Source organism: Aptenodytes patagonicus, chromosome 8, assembly GCF_965638725.1.
Source record: "Aptenodytes patagonicus chromosome 8, bAptPat1.pri.cur, whole genome shotgun sequence".
In the NCBI taxonomy this organism is placed as follows: domain Eukaryota; kingdom Metazoa; phylum Chordata; class Aves; order Sphenisciformes; family Spheniscidae; genus Aptenodytes; species Aptenodytes patagonicus.
Window position 1 is genome coordinate 2,829,641 of NC_134956.1, and position 18,176 is coordinate 2,847,816.

At 40.2% G+C, this 18,176-nt stretch overlaps 1 protein-coding gene across 3 annotated transcripts; it reads right to left on the bottom strand.

Moving 5' to 3' along the window:
- Positions 1-532: 532 nt before the first annotated feature.
- On the bottom strand, positions 533-17,845 carry TSEN2 (tRNA splicing endonuclease subunit 2). 3 transcript variants are annotated; one of them, XM_076345979.1, is made up of 12 exons: positions 17,547-17,845; positions 12,132-12,327; positions 11,247-11,328; positions 10,539-10,575; positions 8,147-8,678; positions 7,953-8,030; positions 7,319-7,369; positions 6,510-6,648; positions 4,639-4,675; positions 3,861-3,972; positions 3,166-3,255; positions 533-2,704 (listed from the first exon to the last, which is right to left on the bottom strand). In XM_076345979.1, exons 2-12 carry the CDS (start codon positions 12,303-12,305, stop codon positions 2,645-2,647), a joined length of 1,392 nt encoding a protein of 463 aa, XP_076202094.1. In that variant the 5' UTR covers positions 12,306-12,327; positions 17,547-17,845; the 3' UTR covers positions 533-2,644. The 3 variants fall into 3 exon arrangements, with proteins under 3 accessions (XP_076202094.1, XP_076202092.1, XP_076202093.1); XM_076345977.1 differs by lacking the exon at positions 17,547-17,845 and adding an exon at positions 13,300-13,357; XM_076345978.1 differs by lacking the exon at positions 17,547-17,845 and adding an exon at positions 12,709-13,007.
- Positions 17,846-18,176: the final 331 nt, after the last annotated feature.

Genomic DNA, 18,176 nt, shown 5'->3' on the forward strand with positions numbered 1-18,176 from the left:
CTGTTGTACATTACACAGCAGTGTATGCTGAGGTCAGAACTGTGCAGTCCATAATTTTGTGCAATTTCACTTTATTTACTTATGTTCTAATTTAAGAAAATAATTTCAACTTTTTTTTCCTTCTACTGATTTCTGCAAAGTAAGCTAGTTTTAGTCTAGATGTAAGTCCTATTTTCTCAAAGATGGAGAAGTAATCATAAATGATTGGGGTTTTGTCCACATCTAGTTTATACTTTTGTATACACAAACTGCATTAACCCTGCCCCCCAATACTCTCTAGCTGCATACACCACACTTTACACACTTCCCCCCCCTTCCATGTTCTTCCACTTCTTGCTAAATTCTAAGTTATAGCTCCTTTAAAAGCATATTAAAAAACCACAAGAGACAACCAGCTTGAGATGAGCAATTCGGCTGCTGTTAGAGGCCTCCTATCCACCCACTCCTAGTGCAAATCAGAATTCTTCAGCTAGGATTTGGCTTACAAACAGAAATTACAGTATGCTATTTCTGAGTGAATGAGAATCCATACTTCATTTAAGTACTGTATTTTAATTGGTAAAATAGAAATACAATGGCAAGTATCAGTGCTATGGTACAACTATCTAATGTAAGTTATTTGATACAATAGTACTGAAACATGAAGTACATCTGCAGCTAGAAATAAAACACCTTGCCACATACAGTCAACACATACATACCTGTCCAGCTTGACAAAGCTATTATGCAATTAACATCTTCATTTTACATCTTTCCAGTAGAAGTCATTTTAAGTGAAAGCAAAGACTAGAAGATTTTCCACTTTGACTTGTATGTAGTTTCCTGCATTCATGACATGGCTTTACAATCTAAACTGCCTAAGTAAACAAGCCTGTGGGTTTGTGTTTGGTGGGAACAGTCTGAGTTGACAGAATTTTTACCAGCCCTGGAAAACTTCCTGCGACCAGGAGGCAAACCCCCTTTTATAGTGAATGAAAACAGCACAAAGAAAATCCAAAACAGCGTCATTGTCACCAGCTATAGTGTAGCCTTACTGTTGCAGCAAATGTGTTCTCTCACAACACAGGAAGGGGGGGGAATAAAAAAATATTAACAGCACGGTGAAGCAAGGAAGCCTGTTGTTCAAACACTAAGATGGATTTCAAATGCCTGAATCTAAAGCAGCAATACTTAAAATGCAGTGTAGTTGACATTTAAACCTCCTGGCTCTACTTGAAAGACAGCTGAATACCTGCTGGGTTGGTTGCTTGGTTTGTTTTCCAAATGTGGCTCAGCAATAGTAAACATCGTATTTCGCAACCTGCAATCTAGGTGATTAAATCTTACAAAAAAGTTAGAAAACAGCAGGCACCTAGCATAGCAAGGCAGAACTGCTCACCACTGTCCTATACCTCACTCTACACAAAGCGCGGCGGTGCCTCCCAGTCTGTTTTACAACGTATGATAGGCCAGGGCAAAGAGAGCTACAAGCGCACTATGAAAAAAAATGTATAGACTGTTGTAGTTGCTGGGTAAAAGAGGAAAAAAAGCAGTGATGAAACTGAGACATACTTACAAGCTAGGGAGACTGACTTGCTCTCAGCAAATCTTCATTATTTTCTGCACAGTAACCCATCTTCAACAAAAGTAAAGGGCATCAACTTGTGGTCAGGGCATCTTGCTGTCATGGGGCAAGATTAGGCCCTTACTTTCAAGAAGGATTCTTACGCTGCAAATCCCAAGGGAAGAAAGACATCTTACCCAAATGGGGAAAGGTGCCTAACACCTAACTTTGCTGTTAGGTGCTTAGACTCCAGAATTAATTTAAATCCTTGCACATTCTGGGAAGAGTTCCTCAATTCTGAGCACTGCTTGTGAAAATAAGCCACCAAATTCCAGGGTCTAGGCACCTAACAGCAATGTGTTACAATGCTCAATACTGAAACAACCAAATCTCTCCCCAAATCTAAGTTTGTGCAACTTCGTCAAGGCTATGAAGTCAGGTTTTGGGTGAAGAAGAGTGGTACCATAGGTATCCCAAAATGTTATTTGACTTGCTGTAATTACTAGTTTTTAACTAGTTAAAAACCAGCATTAAACTTGAGGACTATCAAGTTTAAGTCCTCATCTCTGAAGAAATGTAGGACCCCCTGCTGAGCTACAAAACGAAGTTAGCCTTACAATTCCCAAGTTCAACCCTGAAGAATCTGTGAGGCACTCCCAGAAACCTGTCTGATCCCTCATTGCTTAGGCTTTCAGGCAGACATTCGGGTGTTGGACTCAGTGGCTCCACAGGCCGTATTGCCTATTCAACACTAATGCCTGGACCTGTCACAGTATTAAAAATACCATTACTAATCACTGCAGTCTAGCCACCATTCAAACATACACGTTTGTAAGTTTTAAGGAAACAAACAAGTATTTTGAGTTGGGACACAGCTTTAATTTTTTCCCCTTCATATGCATTATTATAGTTCAGTTATATTTTTCAATACAACATTCTCTCCAGTAAACAGGATATACCTCATTTTAAATAGCATTAATACATACCAACTGAATATGTTGATAGAAACTGTTCTAAGGCAATGGTTCATCGTGGTAAGATCAGGTAAAAAACAACAAGAAGTGGCTTTAAAAAAAAAAAAAGTTTTTCCTATATAGTCAGTTAAAGTTCATCTTGCTCACTGCGCTCACGGGAAGAAACCCAACGAGTTACAATCAGTTCCTGAAATATAAAACAGCAATCATTATGGGGGGGGAAGCTACAGATAATCAGTGAGGGATGCAGATTAAGCCTTTAGCAAATCGACATATATTATGTGACCACTGAGAAATTTTAGTAGATGACTACATTTGTTCCTGAAGGGAGCTGGTCTCTCACGCATTTTTCTCCCTTCATTTTTAAACATACATTAACCTTACAGTCGCCATAGGTATCCCTGTTTCCCCATGCAAATGCTTACGTTCACAGTAGCAGCAACGTTAAAATTTAGATTAGAAGATCTTAAGTCTTTAAAGAGCCTGCAATGCACTTCTCATGCCTTGGGGCACAAAGGAATCTAGTTATTTTATTGCAGCTATGCGTGCAAAACCCAAAGCATGCTAAAGAGCAAGCAACAGTTCAAGGGGGCTCTTACAGTTAGCTGTCCAGCTGCCCCAAGGCAAAGGAGAGAAGTCATTACTCACCTGAACCTTAATTCTTCTCATGCATTCTGGTGTCGACATCTCTTTTTCAGTCATGTCGGAAGGTCTAATCAAATAGCATAACATAAGTTCCTGTTGGTAAACAGAAAACACGAATACATGAATTTCAACTGATTTCTTTCTATACAAGTTTTGGATTAATTAGAAATGGAGATACCAAGTTTCCTACAAGACGTCTTCTGCAAACCGAGTTGGGGAAAGCTGTATAATATGCGTATCTCATTTTCCTTACCAAAGCATAACACTGCTCTAAGATAAACTAGAATTATAACACCACACCTGAGCACCATGGCTACGAGTATGGAAGCACTATGTTAGAGGCTCTATCACAGAGAAAACCTTTTGGAAACTTTCAGTTTCACTGTTCAAAAGAAAATCCTGGTAGATGAAGAGGGCTTTAAAAGCAGAAGTGGCAGGCAGGAAAGAAGTGTCCCTCGGGTCTTTCTTCTGTTCCTCACACAACTTTTAATGTTCCTACAGGCGACAGAACTTTTATAAGCTTCTTCCAGAATTCATCTGGATATTGACAAAGGAAACTTGTTTGCCTACTGGCAACTCAACGTGTTCTTCAACAGACTAGAAACGGATTATCTTTCCAGCCTCACTCCAACTCCCCGTTCTTTGGAACTAAACTGTACATTTATCATTTCAAAGCTATTTTAAAACTAGCATCTTACCTTAGAAGCATTAACAGTTGTTCTGTTCAACCCAGACAAGGACTTCCAGCTGAGTGGTCTGCGAAGAGAACCTTCAAAATTATCATCAACTAATTCAGCAATGACAGAGTAACTGGAAAACAAAGCAGATAGGACAATTCACAGAAAGAAAATTACCACTTTAGGAAGATAATGAAACTTAAGAATTGGAGCCTAAAAATTGGCGTTAAACAATGTGCCAGCATGCAGTAAGCAAGTTGTGAAACTTAAGTCTCTTTCTACTAGGAAAAGAGGAGAAAAGATGAAGTTGTGAATATGCTTACTGGCACTTTCCCTCCCCACCCTTCTGCTGATGTTTGTAGCATTCTCTTATGCATACCAGTCTGACATTTATAACCAATTTATTATCTAGGAGTTCAACCTGACTAGCTAACAAATGAAGACAATTATCATCCCTTAGCAGTTTTTTTCTCCCAAATTACATAAATTATCTATACCATATATTTTTAAAAGTCAGTATTACTAAAACAAATTACTTTCCTGAGTGCATTCATCATATGAGTGCTAAATATGCTCATTGCAACTTTTAATTTTCAATGTCTTACTACTGTTATATGAATTCAATGAAATTGTTATTTAGTACCTCTGCTAAAAGGATTTTTGCATTCCCAGTATGAATGCATCTGACAAAGTATTTTGAGTGAAGAATATGTGCTTAACCAGTGAAGATACTAAATCTGTATGAGAGAAATTTACTAATTTGAAACTAAGAAATTAGACAGAAACATGAGCTTCAAACCTTGCATGATAGAAGGGGGGGCCTTTTCGATACAGCACTGAAATGAAAGAGAAACACCTTAGTTAGATAATCACAGAGTTTTCATCCGAGTTTAATACCTGACAGCACTGAAATGAAAGAGAAACACCTTAGTTAGATAATCACAGAGTTTTCATCCGAGTTTAATACCTGGGTCCATAAATATTTTCAAACGTTTTGTAAGTTTTAATTACACAAGACAAAACTTCAACACTTTTGAATTCTGCTCAGAGTTAAGTTGTCCCAGCAAATGGAGAGACAGGGAAGAGACCAAAAGAACGTGGGAGCAGCAGGGTGACTCAGGGCAGGGGAGTGGCAGGTAAAAGATAAGCTAGAAGAGCAGAAGGACAGTTAGCAATTGCCGTGGGAAGAAGTTTAGGATGGAATTTTTCTGCAACAGACTCATGGTTTTAACACTGTATTCGCAACATAAGTTGAGCCACTGGAGTGCAAGTAAAAGATCGCAATAAGCCATCTAATTTCTGTGCCAAGCAAGCATTTTCCACAAGTTTTAGGAGAGGCACAGGGCACAACTTCTTACATACTACCCACCAGACCCACTAAAAGTTCCTTCTCTATACAAGGTACACAAGGCTCATTGCAGCTGGACTGCTGTAACTGAGCGAAATGGTTATGTTTCCTGCCTTCCCTTATAAGCTCTTCATGAGCCTGTAAGAGGGGACTTTTCTTTAACTAGCGCAGCTTTTCTCATACAGCTGGCTAGCATAGACCTTGTCAGGAAAAGGATGAGCAGCACATCGTTCCGGTGACAACCATGATTTGCAAGTTATCCATTATAAGCAATTGTAGTAATATCAACTCTAAGAAGGTACTGCCAAAGAACAAGAAGCTAGAGCAGCTCAGGAGTAAGGCAGAACTCCTACTACCCTTAAACTAATCCACTTCCTTTGTCTGGCACAAATCCAAAGGCAGTGATATGCTAAACAACAAATTCAGGCCAGAACACAAATGAACAGTGAACAAACTAGTATCAATTTCACATATACATCAGGTGATCAATAGCAAAACCCCATCCACAACCCAGGGTACTAAGAACAGTGATGATGAATTCAGCCAAACCTACACACTGATCTAAAGGACTAACTCAGCACAACCTTGACATGCTCAAATACACAAACCCTGAAATTATAAAACTGCTTCAGCGGTATTAAAACACCTGCTGGTTTGCATGCATACATTAAAAAAATATCTCCCTTTATGCAGTTTCCTGTAACGACAGGCATTACTGCACTGCTTATGTTGACGTGAGCTGAATGTAGCTTGAATTACTTAGCAAGGGATTATGGACACTATTAATTATTTCTGTAAGATTAAAATCCCTACCATTAACAAATAAGCAAGTCCCTTCCCCCTCCTTCCCCAAAAAAAACATACAGAGAAACAGTCTTAGCAGTAAGTTCAGCTTCCATTAAACGGGATGAATAATGAGATGCATGGACTTTGATGTGAATTGGGATCTAGATGCAAACCTGCTATTCCAGAGACTGTCACGTTAACACTGCAGAAGATGTGTTTAGAAGGGGACAGAGAAACTTGGGAAGGGAATTTCAGTGCAATCCTGTATTAATTATTAACCTCATGAAGCAAAACAACAGGCCTTTCGAGCTATCTCTTCAGCTACTGGATATGCGATGTTATTTTCCACTCACATCCTAATTTGATTGCTAACCCACAGTCTAGTCAAAAATGCCTTTTGCCAACTGCAAGTAGCAAAGCCTGCTCCATTCATGCAGCTCCTCATTGTTGAATTCATCTTTGGCACTGGAGTCGTCTACTGCCTGAAATGAAGTAGTTGCAAATGGTTCCATTTTTTTTTTAACAAAGCTACTCACAGAGATCAGTTCCATACTTCAGTCCAACTTTGGGGACCCAACCCTTACTGCGGAAGTAGTGATACGCCATGTAGGTAGTTTTAAAGTTGGGCTTCACTTCGCTGAAAACTTCCCATAGCTTCAAAATGGTTAGGGGCTCCTAAAAATCACAAAGGCATTAATGTGACTATATTAATATTAAGCACGTATAGAATGCTGTGTGTAGTACAGCATAACAGCCAAATATCGAGTATCACAGTCTACTGCAGAGCATGAACTTCAGGCAATAAAATACAGAATCCCTAAACATAAGACAGAAACCTGTTGCTCCATTTAGTGGGTGGGTTTTTTTTTGCATTTCACAATCAGTCCCTTAATGCCCTTGTTTAAAGGAGAACCTGATAAATCTTAAACTAGAAGCATAGGTTTCAATTATTTTGTCATTACATTAACAGTAGCTTGATATACTTATAGATAATGCTTAGAACTCCAAGAAATTTTCCTGTTTCAGGAAAGAGTCTCTATTCACCGTATTATTCCTCCCATACTTGCTCTCCCCATATTTCCTGCCTAAGTTACAACAAAAACGTCTCTCTACAGAAAGACTGTGCTTAACTGTATTTGCCTTGGCAAACATAAAACTTTCAGACCAGCATTTCATAAACAGAAATATCATTACTTATAAGAAAAACTTCCTAATTACTCTGTTTGGTATTTCTTCCTTCAGAATTAACAGCATAAAATATTGCCATAGTAGGTAAAAATTTCAGACCAAAACATATCCAAACTAATGGTATCCCCAGTAATCCAAAATTAATCCAATCTCTTACCTCACCATAATAAATACTTAAACATCCCAGAGCATACACCAAGAAAAAAGCCTGAAAAAATAAACAGAATAAGTTTAACTGAAAGCTAAACTCTTCCTGTAGTTTATATTCCGTGCAAGAACAAAGGTTCAAATTAATTTATACAAGAATCCTAATGTCATCAGGACAACCAAGTTGCCTGAAAGTTTCCTTTGAGATTTGTCTTCATGACCTTTACATTTCAACAGACACAGCATCACAAAAAAAATCTATGCATCTACTGCAGACTCCTGAAGGCACGGTGTTAAAACTAACACACGTGAATATATTTGGAAGCAGCACAATTGAAGCAGGATTTATATAAATGTTATATTCCTGGTATTTCTATACTTAAGTCCTATCACTGGTCTCTTTGTCAGTGGGATTATTCATCTAACACGAATGGGACTGGACCCTACTTTTTTTTTTTTTAACCATATCATGTAATTATTGCAGATTATTAAAAACAAGTTGAATGACTAAGACAATCCAAACACTTCAGAGACACAGGAGAACCCTGTACTTTAGAAAAAGGTATTAAATTATGTTGGAACATAGACTAATGTTTACTTTTCAGATTAAAAGTAAAACAACTTGTACTGTACTTGAAACATACCTCTTCCAAGCTGAGTTGTAAGTATTCAAAAATCCTAAATGGATTTCTTCTGCATACTAGTTTTTCCTTCTTGACAAGCTGCAAGAAAAGTTTACTATATTACTAAAACTTTAAACTGGAAAAAAAACTGAATTCTGAAAATAGCACTGATGATACGATTTTTCTAAAAAGATTAGGATACTCTTTATCCTTACATTTTCTTGCGCATGAGCGGAGTCATCTCCAGGACATAAGCTACCCTCTTCTTCCTCTTGCACCAATACATATTCTGGAGCACATTCTTTTGACTTGATCATCTCACAAGATCTTTGCTCAGTGCTCTTCTTAGCCTTGCAGCCGCAACGCATATGAAAACCATGCTTCTGGCAAGATGCTTCAGCTATCTCTTCCAAGTCACTTTGTTCCTGTTCCTTAGAGCCACATATGGCCACAGGATCAAACGTTGGATCTCCTTCCAAACAGGCTTTCTTGTAGCCTTCATTCTGATTCTCAGGACTTAGGGCTACTACATTTCCAGTATCTGTAGAAGATTGTCCGGAAAGTTCTGTATTTTCTGTATTTGGGCCCATTCTGTTGCAACTATTACCGGTTTGTTCAGCTCCATCCTCTTCCAAAAATGGCAGCTCAAGAGGCTTAGTGTAATTTTCAAGAATTTTGGTAACCGAGCAGTCATCAAATCCTTGCTGTTGCAAAATACTTTTAGCCCACTGAACATGACACTGGTACCTAGTAAACAAGTAAAATAAATGAGAAGTTCTAGGGCATTACATCCTTTAATTAACATCTTAAAAAAAAAAAAAAAAAGAAGATTCAGCACAATTCACAAAATAGATCTGAACACACTCCCCAGTAACTGCTATGCAAAATACAACATGCACAATGTAAGAGGACTCCAGTCTTCAGGAAACTGCAGACGCTACCGAACATCAAGATTCTGCTACCTTCTTTGGCTTTGTTTTGCCTTTTAAATTTCTGTGGCAACGAACACCGTTACCAAATGTTGCGCAAGAACCATGCATTGGGGACTACTGCTATATAGTTTCAAGAAGCAAGAGCTTCACCAGGCAGAAACTCCCTTCTCTCCTGTGGAAGCCGTAAGCCTGAATTCCCTGCAAAAACATCTTAGCATCAGAGCCTGCGTGATTAAAATATGCAACAAGACTTTGCATATAGATCTCTCACACGCTTCATCTATTATACAGCTAACTACAGAGAACAGTATCTTCAAACTCTGTTTTAACTACCTTTGAAACAGCAGTGGCATAGCAAAACCACCAGCGTAAAAATCTTAAGCAGAAAATACCTTCAGTTTTAACCAAAACCCTCACAACCCTGAGAAATAACAATTATCCTATCAGTGAGATAGTAGCTGAAAGCTGTAAATATTTCTAATATTTTTCAATTATGATAGAGTTTTTAGTGCCCCTTTAATTATTTCTCCTTGGAAGATAACATTAATATCCAGTCAAAAACATTAATCTTCATCCTGTGAAATTTACAGGTAGCTGAGTGCAGCTGTCCTTATTCAAACCTGGACAACTCTAGTACAATATTCTTTATTTCCCCAAACAAAATCCTAACACAGCAATTACAGACCAGGTAATGAAGAACTGCAAAGACAATTAAATGCAAGTTGCATGTGTCAACACAAAGTATAAGTCCCTCTGAAGTCTCATAAGAAAGCTATATAGTTCAGTGCTGTACTTTTCGTCATAAAAAATAGGCTCCTCTTTGTCCTATGATTTAATTACCATATAATTTGCACTTACAGATGTCTACTGAGACAGATCACGATGCACCTTCTGCACCAATGTAATGACACTTTCATTGACGCTCAGCTGTATTTGCTGACACATAAAGCAGTCACAAAGTAGACTAGTAAGAACAACAAGTGTTTCTGCAAGCAGTAATAACTGTAGTAGCAGTAGTAGTAATACTGCTACCGTTTGCCTTACCTAAAGTTGAGGACTGAAGGAGCATAACTTTTAAATTTAAGTAAAGTAAAATTTTTAGAGTTATCATAGGATTAAAGCAAACAAAGTAACTAACTTGCACACTCTTCCTTATACTATTTAAGAACAAAATAAATACGTGGTCCAACACTGTTTTCTTAAACATACAAACTAGCAATGTTAATAGACACTTTGAAAAAAAAAAGTAAACATTTATGTATTATAAAAGTCCAAGAGCTGCTTCAGCCCACGCAATATTAACTCAATAAGGAATCACGAAAGTTATTTTAAATAGCCTGCCCCAGAAACTTCTTTCTCTTCCTCAGCTGAAGAACAAGTTTATTATGGTTGCTATTATTATGAATTAATTACCCATACTGCTATGCATGCACTCAATCTTGGCTTCTAGTCAGCAGTTAATACATGCAAGCTTACATGAAAAACCACACCGAGTATCACCTACGCTATTTCTACTTTTTCTAACATGGTTCATAAATGAAATACAAAGAAAAGAAATAGAAGCAAGTCATCAGCATGTATACAGCCAACTATCTGAAAACCAGTAAAATAAAACATAAAAGAGAATCATCTGTTTTCTAAAAAAACAAGAATAAAGTAATGTAAATTAACTTACTTTTTTGATGCAATTATAGGCATGTTTATGTTAGCACCTGTATAAAGAAAAATCATACATTGTTTCATCAATATAAAAATGTTTTCATATGATTTTGAGCATTGAGGTAATCCGTGGCCTAATATTTACCCACATTTTCAATCCTCTATGCCATTTTGGTCCAACTTGCATTCAAGAAGGACATAGCAGAACTAGAAAAGGTACAGAGATAACGAAGGTCGAACACCCTGCACAAGTGGAACAACTTAACACACTATTTTTCTCCAGCCTGTAAAAAGGCAGTCTTTCTATAAACAACCAAGAGCAGACCAGATGTAATTGGCTATAAGCAGATTAAAAATGTCACATATCCTTGCCTCATGATTTCATGGACATTAAAATCTACAGATTAAAACCAAGAAAAACCTGAAGGAAGAAAAGTTCAGGGATGATACCTTTACTTACAGACTTCCTAAGCAACAAATCAGTGAAGGCTAGGAGAATGCACTAAGGAGCTACTGACATATGTTTCCTGTTCTTATATTTTTCCTAGGGATCTTGTACTGGCCGTCATCATAGACAAGGTATGGGGGGAAAGAGATCCTTGATCTGACCCAATAGAAAGATTATTTTTCTGTGTGTAATTTATAAATATATATCTTCAATGAGTGAAGAAAAGTGAAAAGTAATATTAGAATGGTGATGGAAGTACAAATGGGCACAATTTACCTTGCCACTTAGTAACCAGTAAAGGATCTGAAATGCTGTACGCTGGTCGACTTCTTGAAAGGATACCTTTTCCAAAATAGCCCTGCGAAGAAAAGGAAAAAGTCCTTACTATATCATCAGACAAAAATGAACTTCTTTCCAAATACAAAATGTTTACTGCCAAGATCAGCTGCAAAAAATAACTGAAATTCTGCAGCATTTAAGCTTTGCCTAAAGCTTGTTTCTTAGCTTCTGATAACTAGTTCAATATTAAACACCTGCACGCAAAGATTTAACCAGTGGAGGGTGTTGGGTCTTCTTCCTCAATTCTAAATATTTGTCAGTCGGCATCTCCAAGTAGACTCTTGAAAGCAGATGCAGAAGAAAACACCTGTGTATCAACGCTGTGACAATGCATAATAGAAAACAAAGAGATGGATAAAGCTACTGCGTAAGAATGGTGGTGAAATGGTGCTCAGACATAACAGGCTTAATGTAGCTTATTTTACTCAGGAAGGAATCACTCTGAAGTTAAAAGAATTGTACAAGAATTTATAAAACATTAATATTCCAGCCTCCTGAGCTTTAAAAACAAGAAAATGCTTTTGCAAGGTTGCATAAAATATTGAAAGGAGAAATACACATAACAAACGTGAAGTCTTTGCAGCTGTTTTTTAGCTCACAACATCACTTCATTCCAAAATTTATTTGCTGGGATAAGAATTAAATACTTCTCACATTTGATACGGAATATGTGCTTTCTACTGATCTCAGGAGAGGAGGGAGATATGGAGGATTACTGGAGGCTGAAGGGAAGGAAAGCACAAAGGCAGGCAGATTTTAACAAGTATTATGCTCTACCTATGTCTAAAACACTAAAAATACTGTGCAAACAGGGTACAGCACCTTGTTATAAAGCCGTTCGATATCTTCAGGGTTCCTCACAATAACGTTGTTGTTAATGATTTCAGCCTGGCATATTCTGAAATCCTTCCCACCTACATCCACAGGAAAGGGAGAGTCATATGACTCAAAAACTCTTCTTTTCCTTCTTGGGGGATGAAAAACTGCTTCTGCCATTTCCTAATGTTAACGTTTCATCCTAAAAGGTGGAAACAAAACATTTAATGTTCAGGAGTTAAAGTTCATCCATTTTCTATGTTTCTGCAATATTCCCTTCCCAATTGCAAATTAGCAAAAATCCTACAGCATAATCCAAGTTTAATTCTGTAACTATTGTGCCAGACAAACATGGGCAGCGATTTGCTAGTGTTATCTGTTAATCTTTTCCTCTTGGGCATTGCAGTATCCCCTGAAGACCAGGTAGGGATAATTCTCAGCCAAGAATTTATAAAGTAAGCTTAAGATGAAAGGCGAGTACATAAACTGCTGAAAACATTTCAAGAATAAAACAGACGAATGAGTAGAATGGCAGAAACCACAGCACACAAGTGCCTAAATATAAACTGTTTTGAATAATTACGGGAATAAATCTGGAAGAGCGAGCAGTGGCTTGGCAGGTTTGCCTTCTTTAAACAGGGAACCCCTTTCACGAGGGAGAGCGGGCAGAGCCCGACCCTCTCTGCAAACGCAGGGGACAGGTAACCTTCACCGTCAGACACCGCCACCCAGGGGGTCGCGCCCGCACGCCGCGGCTGTGAGCGCCCTCGCTACGGCCCCGCCGCGGACCGGCGACCGGCAGAGAGGGGACAAGCCCTGCTGATGCTCAGGCGCAGAAACGGCCTTCACAGAGGGCCGGGCCTGTCCCCGGCAGCATAATGGAAACCCACAGCTCCGCCCGCCCGCCGAGAACCCGGCGCGGCCCTGCGGCCGCGGAAGGAGGCCCGCCGCCGGGGCCGGGGCCAGCCCAGGGCCGGCAGCGCGGCGCCGCACGCCCGGGCGGCCACCCACGCGGCACCCGACCCGCCCCGACGCCGGCAGCCCCGCCTGGCGCGAGGTGCTGGGGAACCGGGCGGGGAGCGGGGCGCCCCGGCCCGGCACCGCGGCTACCGGGCGGCCGCGGGCCGGGCACGGCCGCTCGCCCGTCGCCATAGCAACCGCACGCCCCACGCACCCGTCACCGCCGCACGAGGAGGCCGCGCGCCGGCGGGCGCCGGCAGGCAGCGCCGCGAGACCCCGCCCCGCGGGCGGGCGGCCGCGCGTGCGCACGGAACCGGCGCGCGGGCGCGTCTCGCGGGTGCGTCTCGCGGGTGGCCCCGCCCCGCTGGCGGCAGCTGCGGGAGGGCGGTGCGCGGCGGGAGCCGCCTGCGGAGGCGGGCGGCGGCGGCGGCGGGCGGCCCGCGGTGTTTCCTCATCGCTGTGAGGGTCTTGTCCCGCCGGCGGCGGCGGCTGGCTCTGGCGTAGCTCGCTTCCGGGTGCGGCAGGACGCGGCGTCCTAGCCCCGAGGTGTGAGCAGAGGCGGTGTGTGGGGAGGTGGGCCGTCCCTGGGCTCCGGGACGAGCCTCAAGTGAGAGACGCGGAGATCGCTTCCGTGCGAGGAAGGGAAAGAGTGGGTTCCCTGGGGACCTCTGCGCCGCAGCTCTGCCTTTCTAGTTGCTGCCGTCCTTGATACTGCAGTAATGTCCCCGGACTGCAAACCGACTGGTGCTGGCGATTTAATATTAAGTGAGAGAAAAATGACATGTTGTGTGGAACACCCGTCCTGAAATGAATGATGAGCTTCATAATAAGGGGCATTTGAGATACATGGGTGGATGAAATTTTATAGCTGTGGGAGGTGAGGCAGAGAGAGAATTTTCAGCTTGAAGCAATTGTTTTTGGCTCTGTAACAAACCTCGACGTGGCCGTGGCTGACAACTGCCTGGGATAATGCAATGCTACTTACACAACTTGTTAACAGAGGTAATTGTGATGGTGCAGCTTATTACCAGAGCTGAATTCGGGAGGATGTGGCGGTGCAATTAAAAAAAAAAAAAAGTACCTGAATAAAATGCAAAGCGTTTTCACTAGTTAGTGTGGAGCAAACACACAAACACACAAACTTTTTCTGTTTTGATACACAGTGAACTTGTTACCAGTTTGGGTAACTCATCAAATTCATAATCATACATGCAACTATGATGCAACTACTCTTTCTCATTTTGAGGTTATATTATGAGGTACCACTATCAAAGAAAGAGGATCAAGACATTTTGAAATATTGAATTTTCTCTGTTGAAAATCAGAGAGATCAGTGAGTTCACTGACGAAAAGTTGTAAAAATACATCGTTCTTATGAGGATTTTTCTCTCTTATTCCCATTTTACAGACAGACTTGTGAGGCATGGGGGGCTGCAGTAATGGTTATAAGGCCACACAGGCAATGTAGCCCAAAACATGAGAATACTAAGCTAGTGTTCTTACAGTTATTTCCTGCAGAGGTCCCCTTTATGTACCAGCTCATGAGTGTTAATTTATTTTGAACATTGATTCACATAAAGTGTTGAAGCTAAACCACAAAGGACCCTGTTGTATTTCTGTCACCAAAGTACACAGCGATGCTCTGATGACTTCAGGTTCGTTCTTAGAGCTCCACCATTAAAATACTGGTGAGTTAAAGTATTCTGGGTAACAACATGAAAGTAAGCCAGTATCAAAGATGTCACTCTGTTTCAAAATTCCTTCTAAATTTGTCAAATCAAGTCTCACTTAAATGGAAGTGGAGTTTATCTATGCTAGATATATCTCTATTTTCTCATTGTGCAGACACATTACTATGAGACGTACAGTACAGTGAGAAGTAGACAAAACATAAAAAAGCTATAGGTCAGTTGCTTTCCTTCACATCTCATTATCTTCATACAGCCTTGAGAGGCAAACCGCAGCATACGCCGTTCAGTCAATTAACTGAATCACACTCATATTTCTTCAACCAAATATCCGCTCCCATTTCTGATTATAAGCCCAGATTGCACTTCAACCCGAAATTTTGCTATCTGGAGGACAAGCTCGCTTTAAGATGTCATGCCAATTTTTTTTTAGAATATCAATAATTGTACAGACACTTTCACAAATACCTGGATCTCCCTTTTTATGATGACACAGCAAATGACAAGGCGGCAGCTAAATGACTAGGCCGTAGCTCTGAAAAGCAAACCCTCAAGATTATAGTGAATCACAAACTGGGAATGAGGCAGAAATGTCATACTGCTGTCGAGTCACGAAGAGAGTGACAAGAGTGACCTGTGAGGAAAGACTGAAATGGCTCAGTCTAGAAAAGGTAAAATGAGCAAAATAGACCATTGCGAAGAGGGAGACATACGTTGCTCTGCATGACCACTGGAAAATGATAGGCGGAGCAAGGAGATTATATTGCAAATTAATACTGTACCTGTGAGGTGGGGACAACACTGTCATTACCTAGGAGGACTTTATTATGTCCATCACTGGAAATTTTAAGAGCAGGTTAGACAAACGTCTTTCGGGAACAGTTCAAGTAAAGTTAATCCTGCCTTGAGACAAGAGACTGCACTAAAAGCACTGAAGATCCCTTTCATGGCAGTTTTCAGGATTTATCCTTCCAGGAGCTTTTCGGATCTCTGCAGTGCGGCAGAAAATGCAATACTCTATACTGCCCTACAGAGGTGAAAGCCTGCAGCTTTTGTTAAATCGTCTTTCAGATTTCCATTTCAGTTTTACAGTCTTTCGGTTCAGGAATGTCATTATGAGAACAGACTATTTCATGTTGTCTCTGGCTGATTCAGTGCTTCTAATGCAGAGTACTCGATTGCTTACTATTTCTTGATACTCAGCTGAATTATTCTGTGGCTCTGTATTAAATTAAGGTCCAAACCAATGTCAGCTTTCTGAAAAGACTAATATGACCCTCTTTTCCAAATCATGATAAGAACAACTTGGTTGTAACCCTTCAGTTCTAGAAATGCATTGCCTTAAACTTTGACACGGTTGCCTTTGCTGCATAATCTTCAGTTGTCCGTTGCCTGACTCTCAATGTCCTGACGTTTACATTGCCATACCCAGAATTTCCTACAGCATTGTCCCATTTGGGGACACTAGTGCATGCATAGTAGTCCCTCTGAACTAGCAATATGTCTTTCCAGGCAAAGCCGCTAGCTTCTGCTCTGTGTTGTTACAGGATTTCTCCGTCCGTGGTAGAGGAGTAGAACTGAAATGTAGTTACGATGGGAAGACACACTCTCACCATCAGGCTTATTAAACTCTTCCTGTCACCACATATGCGGTAATATCCTTTAAAATCTACATAAGCATTTGCAATCATGTACTCTCAGCCTTCCTGTGGTTTATGGTGTCCTTTCACAGTAACAGTCATATTACAAAGCTCGTCAGGAATCATTTAGATGAAACATTCCATTTATACAATAAGAGCTCATTTCATATGATATTAACTAGTATTTAACAGCTAATATTAACTAATTTTCATGCTGTGAAGATTCTACTGCCAGTAAAATTAAGTTGCCGTAATGCAGGAAAGCGCTAGGGAGTTTTGTTATCCAAGGTGGTTGTTTTCTGGATGTTTGGGGACTTCTACAGGGAGTTGGGAGGTTAATTCCCAGTCCTATCTCAGCCAAAACATACAGGCCAGGTACTCTTTAAATACATATTTTACATTCTTAGGCTTATTAAAAGAAACAGAAATGTCAGCCTGTAAAACTATTTGCCTATGTAGCACTCCCAAGGAAGTTAGTCATAAAATCATAAAAGAGTGACCTATTCTTGTAGTGTCTTTAGGTAATTTTGGATTGCATACCAAAAAAAAAAAACGTTTTGCATAAAGTCCCATGAAATTCAAGTCATGATTTGTCATTAGGTTCATGTCTGTCTCTGGTTTCCACAGAATGTTCCTGTAAAGTTTTCTTATCCCATACTAGTTGTAGTCCGCAAAAGAAACATTATGACACTTTCTTTTCAATAAAGCTCGTTCCTTTCTCACAAGGTGATTTGAACAGTAGTTGGAGGATGGGCTGTAGTTATTTACATTAGCCAGTTCCAGTTTCCCCAGACTGACAGAAATTCCCATGGAAATTCTGGTTACATTAACTTTGACAGAGATACGGGACTGTTTTTGGAAACTTTAAAAAAAACAACTAGGGAATAGTTTTCATTTTTATTAATACGCAGTATCTTCCATTTTGTTTATTAAAGAAATAAATCAAGGTTAGTTTCTGCTTAGTTTCAGATGGTTTTCACAGGAGACAAAAAAAGAGAAGTCAGACAAATATTGGCCAACCATCAACCCAGTAAGAAATCCCATAATAGCAGAAATCCCGAGGTGGACGGCAATAAAGTGAATAGCATGAGAAAAGAGAACATTAAAAATCAGTACGTAGTTAGCATACTTACTTCAGACATGGAAAATGATTTTGTGTTCTTGGAGATTAAGCACACTTTGATGAGGAATTCTTATAGAACCATTTGATCCAGCTGACATCCCATCACATCAGTGTCTCTCTGCAGGCATCACAGTGCACAGCGTCGCTTTTTTGTCCTCTTAGCTAGCTCTCAATTTGTATTACAAACTATATGCGTTTGAAAATCTAAACGTTAATTTTCGCTGCATCAAGGCTTTCAACACCCCCAAAATTATCGCTTTCCTTCTCCCCATGGAAACTAAGGCAAAAGGTCTGAGCTTGCAATTTCAGGGGAAATTAAGGGCACTTACAACCTCTGATTTTTGCCCATCCCTTGAGCTCCCATAGCAGATTTATTTACCTTTTGTTGAAGAAACATTTGTTCCTTCATGGGTCATTAGTTTTTCTGCTTCATCAATCACCTAGGTAAGTTGTTAAATGACGCACAGCTTCTGTTTTGCCAAATTCTGACTCTGTCACCTTCACCTCATGCAACTAAGCAGTGGGCCAGGCAGTGAAAAGCAAGGACAAATCTCTGGGCTCCAGCAAGATAATCAGTAAAAGTCCATTTCAGTTTTTTCTATTTCCATTGGAAAGAAAACTGTAATAATTAGATGTCTCC